Genomic DNA, 15,116 nt, shown 5'->3' on the forward strand with positions numbered 1-15,116 from the left:
GTGATTGCATGTGGAATGGCTTGCGTCTTGACAATCCTGGCTGTCCAAGGGGGGCCCTTCTAAACCACTCTCAGATCAGACAGGCCTTGGGCAAGGTCAGGCTAGCCCCCTGGCTCCTCAGACAGGGCCCAGAGGCCTCTGCTTCCTGGAGCCAGTGGCCCGGTCTCTGTCCCATCAAGCCCTTTCAATGAGCTGGCTCAGGTAAGCTAAATCGCAAAGCTAGTGTTGTCAGCCTGCTTGTCTCAGTCTTCATGGGACTCCTCTTGCTGGTGATAGTGCCCCTGAGCATCACCTGGCCTGGCCTGGCCTGGCCTGGCTCCGTTGCCTGGTGCCCTCACCACCTTTGTCTATCTGACCCCCGGCCTTCATTACAGTCATAGCTTGCAGCTATTTTCTGACCTGCCTCCTGATTACAGCTTTCCAGCTTCTAGTCTGGGGTGCCAGAACACTGGGACGCCAGGTCAGAGGAGTCCTGCCGTGCCTTACCCCACAAATTAAAAAGTCAGGGATGGTCCACAAATGCTTCTAGCTTCCCCTACTACCTAAGATGATAAACCAGCCAGATGCAGATGAATCCATGTTATTGATTTCCGTTTCAACCCTGACCTCGTGTGATAATCCACTCTGGCTCACGAGGACAGCAGGTGGCCCAAGAGGGGTGACAAATGCCGGGGCCTCAGCCTGGCTCTCAGGGACAGCTTTTAGTTGTACGGCCTTCTCTAGATGGCAGGAGACAGCAGCCACCCCATGCAGAGCACAGGACCTGTTGGGACTCGCCAGGCCTGGGTGCAGGGTGATGGCTCCCCTCCAACTTGCCCCCTTCGAGAGGAGCTGCTTATCTTCCATTTTCTGGAAGCAGTGGGGCTGGGATCTGAGATCTTCATACCTATTGCTCTCGAAATTTTCAAAGCCAAATATGTCCAGGAGGCCGATGGCCCTCCGCACATTTTTGGGGTCCTGGGCTGGTGGTGTGAAGATGGCGGCATTGATCTTCTTGACAATCCACAGGAAGAGGTGCCCATAGATGCCCTGGAGAGACACGCGGGTGGGAGAATCCTGGGCTTGGAGGCTCAGGAGGAGGTTACCTCCAAGTTCACCTGCAGAGGCCGAATGTCTTGGACCTACTGTGGATGTTATCCCTCCTTCAAAGGCAAGAAGCCAGGGCCCAAGAGGCCGAGGAGTCCATGGTCACCAGGCAGGTGACTGGCAGAGTGGGGACCTGCCCAGGGCCCTCTGCTCCATCCTGCCCTCCACTGGCACAGCAAGGAGCAGAGCCATGGTCAACAGATGGCCACGTAAGCCCTGCTCTCTCAGCTCTGTACCTTGACAAAGGCGTCCCTCCGGTCAGCAGCCTGGGCAATGTTCAGGGGCCTAGTGACAAATTCCCCTCGGATGAGGATGGTGTGCTTGATCAGACAGTCCCGGAGCTCCTGGTGCTGCACCTGGGGAGGCAGGTGGGGGCTGCGTCGCACCTGTGGAGCAGGGCCTGGCCCAGCACTCTGACCTGCTTCTGCCAAGTCTTGTTCCCTCTCGTGACCAAGCACCTATGCCCACCTGAGGGTGGGCGCTGCCCGAGGCCAGGGCCAGGGCTCTGGGAGCTGTTAGGGAAGGATTCTCCAGCTCGGTGGGTCAAGCCCTTAGTGGGTCTCCTGGGGGCTGAGAAAGGGGCTGGCTCCCCCAGGCTGGCCTTGGAAAACCAGGGTGAGGGAGGGATCTGAGGCCAGACCTCAGGCGTATCCTAGCTGAAATCAGTCCTGCCTGAAGGCTAAGAGTCTAAAGGAGCAAGGGAGTGTGCTGGGCCAGCCCTCCACTGGAGCTGACAAAACCCAGAGTTTCTGAGTGCCCTCGAACCAAAAGAAGAATGTTAATAGCAAAAGGTACCTAATATGATTGCTTGCTTTATGTATTTATTTCTTGCTCCTGATTCTATTAATTTTCCATCAGAACTGTCAATGGGGGTGACGTGGGGTGCTGCCATGTCCCCATTGCAGAGGTAGCCCCTCACTCAGGGCCTGCTGCCCTTCCTTTAAGCCAAGGCTGCATTTGGACTGGGGAACAACTGGGAAGGCTAATGGGATGGGCCCCCGGACTCACTGGCACATTCCACTCTCCCAGAATAGCGCAAGCCCCGGAGAGGCTCTGGGGTGTGAGGGCACAGGGCAAGGCTGGTCTGATGGGTGGGTTGGGGCCCGAGTGGGGAGCCTAGGGACAGGACAGGGTGGAGGGCGAGGATGCTGAGACATGGCCACTGACAAGCAGGAGGAAATGCGGGGAAAGGGAGGGAACATTCATTAAAGCCAAACTGGCCATTCCGCTGCTCTGTTTGGCACTGCCCCACTCTGTACCCACCCTCAGGCACCTGCAGTATACAGAGGGGAGGGGTTTGAGCCTAGGGCCTGGGAGAGAGGCGGGGGCCTGGGTAGGGTTATGAGAATCAGGTGTCAGGGGTCTGTCAGCCCAGGCCTCTGAGGCCCCCCACCAAAATGGAAGCTGTGGACACAGCAGCCCTACCTCCAGTAACTTCATCACGGTGGGAAAGGCGGGCGTCTCCATCACGTCTGAGGCATCCAGGTTCTCGAAGACTGAAGCTAGATAGAGAAGCAGGAATCCTGAGTGGGAAAGCAGCCAGTCCGACAGGCCTGGGCCCATGGCAGCCCCAGATCCACTCAGGAGGACAGCTGCCCCAGCGTGAGCCACAGCCTCTCCCAGGGTCCTCCCTTTGAGGGAGCCAATGGCCCCATGACCATGGGTCATTCACACCTTAGCTGTTGGTGAACGTGGCAGACCACTTCCTCTTGGGGAGACCAGGGCCCTGGGTCAAAGGGAAGTTTAAAGAAAGGTGGGCTTATTTGGAGGGAGAAGTCTGACTTCGGAAACACAGCAGACACTGGCGCTGGAGAGATGAGCCATCAGGCCCCTCAATCCACGCTGCTGGGTATAGAAACCTGGACGTTTCGTTATTTATTCAGTCATAGGAAGCAAAGCACTAATGGAGCTCCAGCTGTAAGCCAGGCCCGGCGCTATTGCAACCGTCTCCTGACTGGCCTCCCAGCTTCCGGTTCCTCCTCTTCAACCAACGTCCAGCTTAGGACATGCCAGGCTGGTGGGGGACGGGACCTTTGGGTGTCTTTGTTTTAGCTTTTTTTCTTTTTTAAACTGAAAAAAATTGGAGATAAAATATACAGATAAAGAAGTGCATAAAACACAAAGCTGTGTTGTAAAGAATAAAGTCAGCACCACGTAACCACCGCTAAAGCCAAATCTAGGCTCTGCCAGCACCCACAGCCCTCCGAGGTCCTTGTGGGCTGAGACTATGTCCCTCTCCTCCAGAGGTAAGCACCCTCCCAACTTCTAACTTCCTAGCTTTTTATTCCCTACATAGAGTCCCTAAACAGCATTTAATATGCCTGCTTTTAAATGTTATATTAGTGGGCCAGGCGCAGTGGCTTGTGTCTGTAATCCCAGCACTTTGGGAGGCCAAGGCAGAAGGATCACCTGAGGTTGGGAGTTCGAGATCAGCCTGACCAATATAGTGAAACCCCATCTTTACTAAAAATACAAAAATTAGCCGGGCTGTGGTGGCAGGCCCCTGTAATCCCAGCTACTCAGGAGGCTGAGGTGGGAAAATCGCTTGAATACGGGAGGTGGAGTTCGCAGTGAGTAGAGATCCCACCACTGCACTCCAGCCTGGACAACAAAGCAAGATCCTTTCTCAAAAACAAACAGACAAACACATGTTATGTTAGTGGATCTGTCTGCGTTCTCTTGTGCCTGCTTCACTTCCTCGGCATCATGTTTCTGATGCTGTCCCAGGCCCCGGTGCCCACCTCTGGTTAGCACCCACCTTTCCCTGGCCGAAGTGTGCAGTCTGGCTGGTAGACAACAGATCATCCCAGCTGCAGCTCGCCTGGAAGCAATATTCTCACACGGCATGAGATGGTGGCCCCAGCTCTTGTTTTCTATACGGACACCCCATTGCTCTAGAACAGTTTATGAAAAGTCTATCCCTTCCCATTGCTTTGTGAATGGTCTCTCCTTAGTTCTAGAGCCAGCCCTAATCTCTTCACATATTGCCTCTGCCCCTTTCTCTCTCCTTTCCTTTAGGACTCCGATGAAAGGTGTGCTCCCTCTGCCACGGTGTTCTCCCAGTCTCCACCTTCTCTCTGACATTTCCCGCTGTTCCTCTCTCCATGCTGTACTCAGTTTCTCCTGATTTTCCCTCCAGCTCACACATTCCCTCTCCTAGACAGGCACAGAATCCCTTAAACCATCCATTGGGTTCTTCCTTTTGGTTGTTGTATTTTTTTTAAATTTTAGAACGGAATTTCTATGTGGTTCGTTTATAAATCTGTAATGTCTTTAAAGTTTCCCATTCGCTGTCTAAATTTTCAAGCTTGGCTGCTTCTTTTCTTGAGCAAAGTAAGCGGAACTTCTCTAGTCTGTGTCTAATAATTCCAACTTTGAAATCTTTGTGGATCGATTTCTACTGTTTATGATTTCTGCCGGTTCTTGTTCATGGTAGCTCATTTCCTTGTTCCTATTTATTCCTAGCTTCATGCTGGATGTTGTGTTTGAAAAACTACCCGCAGGAATCATTTGTAATCTAACTTGCTGGTGCTTTCTTCCAGTGAGGACTGTCAGTAACTTCCGTTAGGTGCTTGGGGGTGTTCACAGGTCAGGACACCTTAATCCCCAGACCGCCCCATGCTCACAACCTGGTTTGCAAGTTCACACGTGGATTTGTTTACTCTGGCTTACCTGAACCTTAAGGGGGAAGCCCTTTGGGGTCCCAGCTAAAAGTGGAGGATGATTGGCCATAGTCTCCACCTGTGGAGAGCCTTAGGCTTTGACGTTTTCCCCTTCGCATCACGAGGCCTCCAAAATCACAGCTGAATTTTTTAGATATATTTTTCCAGGCCTGGGTTGGACCACAGGATCCTTCCCGTGAGAACCCCTAGAGATGCCTTCCTGCTCCTGTCCCCTTCCCTCTCCCTCCCCAAGGGTGCGGTTGGGGCAGAACCGGCATTACCCATGAACCCCACGTTCCCCAGGTGGAGAATGGCAGCCAGCAGCTTGGTGAGGTCCCAGCTCTCGGAGTCAGAGAACTGGAGGATCTTCATGGCCGAGCGGATGTGGGCGTAGTCCTTGGCGTCGTTGAGCCCCTCACAGGAAGTGCAGTTCCCCTGCGGGACAGGGCGCCTCAGTGAATGGGGCCATCCCCTGCCCCACCGCCTCCCTCCTGGGGCCAGCAAGGCTGAGACACTGCACTTCATAGGCACTGGGTGGACCGTGTAGGGTCCACGCTCAGAAACTACATGCAATTCTTTTCAGAGGCAGAATCATGACACAGTAGCCACAGCATGATCGGACCTCGCAGCCAGCACCAGCATTTAGCCACTGCGTGATCTTGGCCAAGTCACACTTCTTCTCTGATCCTCTATTTGTCGTTCATCCCTCCTCGAGCCTGCCTTGTCCCTCTGGGGGACACTGTGGGTTTGTTCCTTGAAGAAATGCTTTCCGAGGCTCACCATGGGCCAGGCCCTGTGCTGTGCATCCAGGGGGGCAGGCAGGGAGCCAGTGACCATGCCAGGGCATTTGCCTGTTACAGGTGCCCAGACCACAGGGGCCGGGGCCAGCCCTATCGAGAGGTGGAGAAAGGCTTCTTGGAGGAGGTGCAGAGCTGGCCCCACCGCCTCTGAGGACAGAGGGCAGTTTAGGCAGAGGATGATGGGAGCAAGGCCATGAGGTGGGGAGGCAGGGATGGGGCTATGCGGAGGCTGGGGTGGGTGTTGAGAAGGGAGAGGTCGGCAGAGGAGCAGATCCTGGAGGGACTTGGAAACCACGCCGAGGAGTTTGGACTTCTACCCTACACCGCAGGGGTCACTGCAGCAGTGCCATCCAAAGCATGACACTACAGTGCAAACCTTCCTACAGGAAGAGCGCTTTGGCTGCAGGGTGGATGACAGATTAGAGGTCAAGACTGGTGACGGGGGACCCATGAAGTCCAGGCAGGGGCTGGTGAAGGCCTTGGAGCAGTGGACCCAAGAGAGAGGGTTGCATGGGAGAGATCCCAGAGGCAGAACGCTCTGGGTCCACTCCGTGGTCAATAAACCAGAAGATGCAGTTTTCCTGAGGGCCAGGGCACCTCAGCTAATGAGCGATGGCTGTGGTGCCGCCCTGTCCTAGGTGGCGGGTGCAGCTGGGAGCACAGGAAGGGCTTTGCTTTCCTGGGGCCCGGGGCTTACGTTTTAGGGGGCCTGCAAGGACAGACAATTGGAGTGAAATCAGGAGCAGGAGGCCTGTGGGCAACTCCCTGTGGCCCACTGGGCACTGGGAGCCTGTCATCCAGTGGGGACCAAAGGAAGATGAGGTCTGTGGGGAGGCCCCGGGTCCAGCCTGGGGCATGGGGTAGATGTGACGGGGAAGCGGGAGGCACGCAGACAAGGTGATTCCCAGCACAGAGGGGCTGGCGAGGAGAGGGAAAGGGAACCAGCCCCGCCTCAGGGGCCCGGCCAGCGTTGGGCTTCTCTGCAGCTGTCACGGAGGGTGGAGCGGCACCAGCTCTTTTTCCTCCCTTCCAATGGCTACTGGGAGGCAGCAGGTGGGCAGCTCACCACGGTCAGGTAGTGGTACTCGGAGGGCGTGCCCAGGCTCAGCAGCTGCTTGTCCTCAGCACTCATCCCCATGAGCATGCAGTAGAAGATATGGTAGTTCCGCTCCTCGGGTGCCTGGGAGGGAGGAAGGGCATTCCAGACAGATTCGTGAGCCATTCCCCTGAGGCCTCAGGGCCTCAGACTGCCTCTGCCCAGCCCAGCCCTGGCCTCTGCTCCAAGTCTGTCAGCCAGGAGCAGCTCTGGCACTGACCCAGGGCCAGCCTGGCTTGGTCGCTGTCCCTGTCCCGGGCCTCCACGGCTGTCTCATCCCTGCCTTGAGAACTCCATTTCCCTGCATCTTGACTGCTCCTCGAAGCCCTGACACTGCTGTGCCCAAAGTCCCCAGGCCAGGAGTGATGGCACAGAGTCGGGGCTCTCTTATAGTCCCACAGTCTTCACAGGCACTTAGTGACCCACAAGAGATCTGACAGCCACGGGGCTCCCTAGGCCTTCGGTATTTTTTTTTTTTTTCTGAGAGAAGGTCTTGCTCTGTCACCCAAGCTAGAGTGCAGTGGTGCAATCTCGGCTCACTGCAGCCTCGAAGCCCTGGATTCAAGCCATCCTCCCACCTCAGCCTACCAAGTAGCTAAGATCACAGGCACACACCACCACGCCCAGCTAAGTTTTGTATTTTTTGTAGAGATGGGGTTTTGCCATGTTGCCTAGGGTGCCTTCTGTATTTTTTAAAACACTATTTATAAATGCATTCTCATAAAAATCAAACAATCTAAAGCATATACAGTAGTGTTAAAAGATGGGAGTTTCAGTTGGGCTGTAATCCCAGCAGTTTTGGGAGGCTGAGGTGGGAAGATTACTTGAGCTCAGGAATTTGAGAGCAGCCTGGGCAATATAGTGAGACCTCATCTCTACAAAAAATAAAAATTAGCTGGATATGGTGGCAAACACCTCTAGTCTCAGCTACTCAAAAGGCTGAGGTGGGAGGACCAAAAACAAAAAAATGAGAGCTCCTTTCCACCCTGCCTTCCCCTTCCTTAAATCCCCTCCTCCCCGCCCCAGAACCTAGACATTTTTGAAAAAACATTTACTTATAGTATATCTATAAATAGTTCCCTCTTTTCTTTTCTTTTTTTTTATACACAAAACATATTTATGGTTCTGCAACTTCCTTTTTTTTCACCTAAACATATCTCTTGGTGATCCTTCACATTGACATGGACAGACCGCCTCCTCTGTAGTATAGATATGCCATAATTTTTAAATCTCTCTCTTTTCTTGGGCAGGCCTTATTTGTCACCTGCTTTAGAAGTTTCCTGCCCATTTCAGGGTATCATTTTGGGTGACAAGTTCTATGAACTCTGCAACCACTATATCAAGAAATAGGAGCTTCTAGACAGGGCAGAGAGACTCTGCTATGTGCTGGCTCTGTAACCCTGGACAAGAGGCCGAACTTAACTGGACTCAGTTTTCTCATCTGTACAACAGGGATAAAGAGACCTACCTCTCATGGTTGTGAAGGTCAAATAAGATAAAACAGGAAAAGTATAGCACCAGGTTGGGGGGTCACTAAATGTGACCTTCCTTCTCAGCTTGCCTCAGTGCCAAGGCATCTGTCCCTCTCACATAGCCACAGCCCCTCTGTTGGTGGCGTTCTCCCCTCTGGACCCCTTCTGTGTGTGTGCGTTCATTTGCACACATGCATGTGTTAGGTGTTATGCCATCATACGAGAGCACCCCCTCACACACACACACAGGTGCATTAATTCTGCTGTTGTGGGTGCCACGTGTTGGGATCCCTACCATTTGGGACTGGCTACATGATCACCCAGTGCTAAAAAGCTAGTAAGAATTTCAAGGTGGCAATAGCAGAGCATGAAACCAAGCATGGGGCCCCCTGAGCACAGGGCCTGGTATAACAACACAGGCCACATGCCGCTGTACTTCCTGGCCATGTGGTATTTGGGATACTGTCATCTGTGTCTTTCTGCAATGTCCCCTAACACACCTGAAGATATGGCCCACCCAACTAGCCTAGTCTCAGAATTAATTCTAGTAGAGATGAGGAATGGTAGGCACCAAAGAAAGAAGAAATTTATGTGAATGGAAAATTCAAAATGGAGAAAAGTCTTTTTTGAGACAGAGTTTCGCTCTGTTGCCCAGGCTGGAGTGCAGTGGTGCAATCTCAGCTCACTGCAACCTCTGCCTCCTAGGCTCAAGCAATTCTCATGCCTCAGCCTCCCAAGTAGCTGGGATTACAGGTGTGTGCCACTGCCTAGCTAATTTTTTTTTTTTCATATTTTTTGTAGAGGCAGGGTTTTGCCATGTTGGCCAGGCTGATCTCGAACTCCTGGCCTCAAGTAACCCACCTGCCTTGGCCTCCCATAAGTGCTGGGATTAGAGGCGTGCGCCACCAAGCCCTGCTCAAAATGGAAAAATGTCTATCATTTGCTGTCCTGGAATACTGGGGAAGGGCCCTCTTTATCCAGTGAGGCCTGTGGGTTCTGGGAGGGCCCCTGGGGAAGAGGGGAGGAGAGGTGAGAGTGGTGAAAGGGGGCCCCTCTTGGAAACCTCCCCAATTCCCTCAACTTCCGACCTGGGTGGGTGGAGGCCTCACCTGCCGGCAGACCCGGGACTTCTCCAGGAGAAACTGCTCGATGCGTGCGCCCTCGATCACCCCGCTGGGGTTAAAATAGATGTCAATGTACTTCCCAAAGCGGCTTGAGTTGTCGTTGCGGATAGTCTTGGCATTTCCAAAGGCTGAAGGTAAGCAGGCGATGCCCATGATTGGAGCAGAGAGGAGAAAATGTAATTTGAGTGGGATCATGTAAGAGGGCTTCTCAGAGGAGGTGGCCAAGCCTCTAATTGAAGAATGGGCACGGCTGCACCAGACAGTGATGGAAGCCAAGGGCCCCCTAAGAGGAAGACAAAAATGCAGGGAAAACCTCGGAGGTCAGAAAAAGCATGGAGTGTGCTTGCAGACGCAGAAATCTTGTCAGAGTGTGGGATGCAGGAGGAAAGCAGTGGAAGGTAGACAGAACTAGTTAGTAGGTAGGGCCAGGTGGCACAGAGCCTTAAATGCCAGGCTCAGAACTTGGGCAATCATTCTGCAGTAATAAGGGAAGCAGTAAAGCTTCTGAGAGAGTGTGGGAGCAGATTCACAGCTTAGAAAGATGGCTCAGGCTGCAGGGCTGAGGCTGATATGGAGAGGCCAAGCTGGCATGGAGAGTGGCAACAGCGTGTCCAGGCCAGGGCACACGGAAGTGGTCAGTCTTTTTTGTAAAACTGTTTCTGCAAGCTTTTCTGATGTGATCCACAGTAAGAAAGATATTTTGCATTATATCCTAGTATATACACATGTCCACCTGCACACACAAAGTTGGAACAAAATCCTAGTATATACACATGTCCACCTGCACACACAAAGTTGGAACAAAATACTCAGTACTAGTTATTATGAAGAGTAATGTGCTGGGGTGTTTCTATTCTATGATATTTGATTTGTTCTAGAAGACTGATTTTATGGCCCATTAATGGTTAGAATACAGTTTCAGAATACCAGCATCCAGCATAGTCCCATGAAACAAAGGAAAAGGGTTCCTTGGGGAAGTAGGTTTAGGAAACACGGCACCCTGTCTCTCTCTTGAGGAATCCCAATGCACGGCAGAGCCTCTGAGAAGTGCCACAGTTATGAAACCTGTTTAACTTATTGAACCCAGTGTGGCCACCATGGGGGTGACTGGTTGGGTGTCTCTTCAAGAAATAATCTGATGCAGGCAGTTTTTTTTGTTTGTTTGTTTGTTTGTTTTGTACTAACTGACAGGCTGATCTTAAAATGTACTATATATGGAAAGGTAAATGACCTAGAATAGCCAAGTTTGAAAAAGAATAACAAAATTGGAGGGCACATGCTATCTGACTGCACCACTTCCTACAGAAATCAAGACAGTGTAGCACTGGTGAAAGAATAGACAGAGAGGGGAATTGAAGATAATAGAGAATCCAGAAACAGCCCCATACATGGATGGTCAATTGATTTTAGACAGGGGTGCAAAGGTAAGTCGATAGAGAAAAGATAGTCTTTTTGACAAATAAGACTGGAACAGTAGAGTGTCGACATGCAAAACAAAAAAAGAGAGAAGGAGAAAAAGAAAGGAAGGAAGGAGAAAAGATGAGAAAGAAACAAGGAAGGAAAGAGAGAAAAGTCTTTTTTTTTTTTTTTTGAGACAGTCTCACTCTGTCGCCCAGGCTGGAGTGCAGTGGTACGATCTCGGCTCACTGCAAACTTTGCCTCCTGGGTTCAAGTGATTCTCCTGCCGCAGCATCCCGAGTAGATGGGATTATAGGCGCATGCCACCAGGCTCAACTAACTTTTGTATTTTTAGCAGAGACGGGGTTTCCCCATGTTGACCAGGCTGGTCTTGAACTCCTGACCTCAAGGGATCTGACTGTCTTGGCCTCCCAAAGTTCTGGGATTACTGGCATAAGCCATCACGCCCAGCTAAAAGTCTTTTTTTCTATGCTGTGTACCTTGCACCATAGAAAAATATCGGATCACAAATGTAAATCATAAACTGGATCATCAACCTAAATATAAGACCTAAAACTACAAAACATATAGGAAAGACATAGAAGAAAATCTCTGGGTTAGGCAAAGATTTCTTAGATACAACACTAAAAAACATGACCCATAGAAGAAAAAAAGGAAACATTGAACTTCATCAAAATTTAAAATTTCTGCCCTGCAAAAGACCCTGGCTAGAGAATGAAAAGACAAGCCACAAACTCAGACACAATATAAGATGTAACACCTATCTTATAAAGGACTTGTATCCAGAACACATAACAAACTCTTAAAACTCACTAGTGGCCAGGCACAGTGGCTCACACCTGTAATCCCAGCACTTTGGGAGGCCGAGGCGGGTGGATCACCTGAGGTCAGGAGTTTGAGACCAGCCTGACTAACCTGGAGAAACCCTGTCTCTACTAAAAATACAAAATTAACTGGGCGTGGTGGCGCATGCCTATAATTCCAGCTACTCAGGAGGCAGAGGCAGGAGAATCGCTTGAACCTGGCAGGCGGAGGTTGCAGTGAGCTGAGATCGTGCCATTGTGCTCCAGCCTGGGCAACAAGAGCGAAACTCCATCTCAAAAAAATAAAAAACAAACAAACAAAAAACAAACAAGCAAAAAAAAAAAAACAAAAAACTCACCAGTAAGGAAACAGACCAATTAAAGAATATTAAAGAATAGGCAAAAGATCTGAACCGACACTTCACCAGAGAAGATATACAGAGGGGAGGTAAGCATGCAGAAAGACGCTAACATCCTTAGTCGTCAGGACCACAGGAGTTACAAGCACGCTCCACACATATCAGAAGGCAGACCATGTCCTTCACCGTGCCAGGTGCTGGTGGGGACACAGGACAACCAGAATGTTCCTGCTCTGCTGGTGGGAAAGCAAAATGCTGCGACCACTTTGGAAAACATTTTGGAAGTTTCTGACAAAGTAAAATGGCTCACTTGCCTTTTGAGCCAACAATTTCACTCCTGCATATTTATCCAAGGGAAAGACCTATGTGCACACAAAAACTTGTATGTGAATGTTTATAGAGGTTTTACTCCTAGTAGCTAAAAACGATAAACAACCCAGATGTCCTAAACGGGTGGAGAAGCTGTGGTACCTTCACGCAATGGAATTCTACTCAGCATTAAAAAGGAATGAATCACTGATGAAGGCAGCAACAAGGAAGAATCCCAAATAGCCAAGGTAACTAGACACAAAAGGCTACAAACCCTGTGATTTTACTTCTATAACGTTCTGGAAAAGACAAAACTGTGAAGCGGGGCTGAGGAAAGACAAATCAGTAGTTGCCAGGGGAGGGGTTGGAAAGACGGGGTGACTACGAAGGGGCGTGAGGGAAGATTTGGGGGGTGATGGGAACACTCTATTCCATGATGATGATGGGAGCCATAGGCCTGTATGAGTTTGTCAAAACTCACAAAACTGTACATGAGCAAGGTGAATATTTACTATATGTAAAGCAAACTTCAGTTGTAAAGAAATGAGAGAGACTGTGCTGTCCAGCAGCTGACAGCCTTGGGGCCGGGGCCACAGGCTTCTGGGCAGCCCCGACTAGACTAAGGCCAGGGCCACCGGGGCCGAAGGCAGGAGCTTTCTAAGGACCAGTTTGCTCCAGAGCCCCCTGCTGGGTTGGCCAAGACTTAGATCTGGATCACAGCATGAGCCTCTCCCGACCCAAGCTGCTTCCTCTCCTTTTCCCATTCCTAAGCGTCTGAGCAGCATCCAAGTTTGAAGGCTCATCCTGCCCACTCCTGCTTCCTCCCACTTTGCCTTCCGCAGGTTTACCCCTCGATAAACCTCTTGCGGTCCTCACTCTGGCCCAGCAACTGCTTTCCAGCAACTGAACACACACATCTAGCATTTCCCAAATTGATTTGATCTTGGATGCCTTTTTAAAAAGAATACTCCTTACAATCCCGTGGAAAACACACCTGGTGAAAGTTTATTAAGTCCTCAGTCTTTCCCTGTTGTGCTGCCTGGCCCCCATCCCTTACCATGCACCCCACCTTTGTGTTTTGTGTCCCAAGGGTCTGGAGGAGTTGCTGAAGGTTTGTGGCCTATCCTGTCCCTCCCCATGATCCCACCTGGTAGGAAGGCTCCAGTGGGGCTGGGGGAGAAGGGTGGGTCCCAGAGTGATGCTTACCCTCCAGGATGGGGTTGGCTTCCAGGACCTGCTGCTCAATCCACGAATGCTGGCCACTGACGGTGGCCAGGAACTGCAGGATGAGCTTGGTGGTCTCCGTCTTGCCAGCCCCAGACTCGCCGCTGCAAAAAGGGTGTACAGGGACATGAGGCCACAAAACAACTATTTTTTTCAACACTTCTCAACTCTCCTGCAAACCCCAGTCCTGGTTTCTGAGCCAGTCTGACAGGGATGGCCTCTCCCCTGCAGAAATCCCACTGCATTGAAGCCCTGAAGTCCCCTGCGGGTCTCAGGCTGCCTGTGTTGTACACGTTATTGTGTTTGTCTTTTCTTCTCTGCTTGGCTGCAAGCTCCTTGGCACACTCAGATCTGATTCATTCCAGGGTCAGCACCACAGTGCCCAGGACATACAGAAGGCTGAGTGAGATGACTCAGTGTCTTCCTAATGAAAGGGTGGCCCACAGGCCAGCAGCAGGCTGGGAATGCAGATGCCCAGGTCACACAGGCTCTGTTGATCAGAATCTGCATTTTCCAGGATCCACAGAGGATTCCTACACTTTAGAGTTTGCAAAACAGACTCCCACAGTCCCATTATCTAGCTTCAACTCCCGGCCAATTTTGTTTCCCCTCCTGTACTATTTTAAAGCAAATCTCAGATATTGCTTCAACTGAAAATATTACCTTTTTGTTTGTTTGTTTGTTTGAGACAGAGTCTCACTCTGTCGCCCAGGCTGGAGTACAGTGGCGTGATTTCGGCTCACTACAACCTCCACCTCCTGGGTTCAAGTGATTCTCAGATTCTCATGCCTCAGCCTCCCGAGTAGCTGGGATTACTGGTGCCTGCCACCACGCCCAGGTAATTTTTATATTTTTAGTAGAGATAAGGTTTACCATGTTGACCGGCCTGGTCTCAAACTCCTGACCTCAGATGATCTGCCCGCCTTGGCCTCCCAAAGTGCTGGGATTACAGGCATAAGCCACCGTGCTTGGCCTGAAAATATTGTCTTTTTTTTTTTTTTTTTTGAGACAGAGTCTCCCTGTTGTTGGCCTGGGCTGGAGTGCAATGGCACGATCTCAGCTCACTGCAACCTCCGCCCCCTCCAGTTCCAGCAATTCTCCTGCCTCAGCCTCCCGAGTAGCTGAGATTACAGGCGCTGGCCACCAAGCCCAGCTAATTTTTATATTTTTAGTAGAGACGGGGTTTCACCATGTTGGCCAGGCTGGTCTTGAACTCCTGACCTCAGGTGATCCACCTGCCTCAGCCTCCCAAAGTGCTGGGATTGCAGGCGTGAGCTACCACACCCGGCCAAAATATTACCTTTTTTAAAAGTTATTATCAAAATACCCACAATCACTATGCCAGCAAAGCAGAGTGAGATCAACAAACCTCCAGTGATAGCTGTGGACTCCCCTGAGTGCCTGTCAAGCACCAGGCGTTTTTATAAACACGAGCTCATCAAATAACCTGCCGTTGTAGAGACAGGGGCTTAAGGGGACTTGCCCACAGCCCTGGGGGAGGAAAGGGCAGGAGGAGAACGCAATTTGACTCAAAGTGACAAGTGACGTTCTGCTCACTACAAGGAACCAAAATCAGGGGGCTCTTTCCTCTCCTTGTTCACACTCGGCCAGTCCTGCCAACCTCCAAGGTGGAGCCACACTGTAAGCTCCCTGGCCAGCCAGCCTGCAGCCCAGCTCTGCTGAGAGGCCTCTTGCCCTGCCTCTGGGGGCAGGTTGGGAGTTCCAGCTTTCTCCCAGGCACCTGTCTGCTGTCTTCTCCAGA

The 15,116-nt window shown here is 51.2% G+C and overlaps 1 protein-coding gene across 1 annotated transcript in view; it reads right to left on the bottom strand.

The window, feature by feature from the left end:
* The window catches only part of MYO7B (myosin VIIB), a 72,308-nt gene that overhangs the window by 52,362 nt on the left and 4,830 nt on the right, over positions 1-15,116 (bottom strand). The window contains exons 6-12 of the mRNA XM_063712646.1: positions 13,337-13,458; positions 9,226-9,368; positions 6,615-6,728; positions 5,030-5,183; positions 2,512-2,588; positions 1,323-1,442; positions 887-1,029 (exon numbers count right to left, since the gene is read on the bottom strand). Of these exons, the coding sequence (XP_063568716.1) occupies positions 887-1,029; positions 1,323-1,442; positions 2,512-2,588; positions 5,030-5,183; positions 6,615-6,728; positions 9,226-9,368; positions 13,337-13,458 (873 nt within the window). The remainder of the gene's footprint in view (positions 1-886; positions 1,030-1,322; positions 1,443-2,511; positions 2,589-5,029; positions 5,184-6,614; positions 6,729-9,225; positions 9,369-13,336; positions 13,459-15,116) is intronic.

This window comes from Pongo abelii, chromosome 11 (genome assembly GCF_028885655.2).
Source record: "Pongo abelii isolate AG06213 chromosome 11, NHGRI_mPonAbe1-v2.0_pri, whole genome shotgun sequence".
Lineage (NCBI taxonomy): Eukaryota > Metazoa > Chordata > Mammalia > Primates > Hominidae > Pongo > Pongo abelii.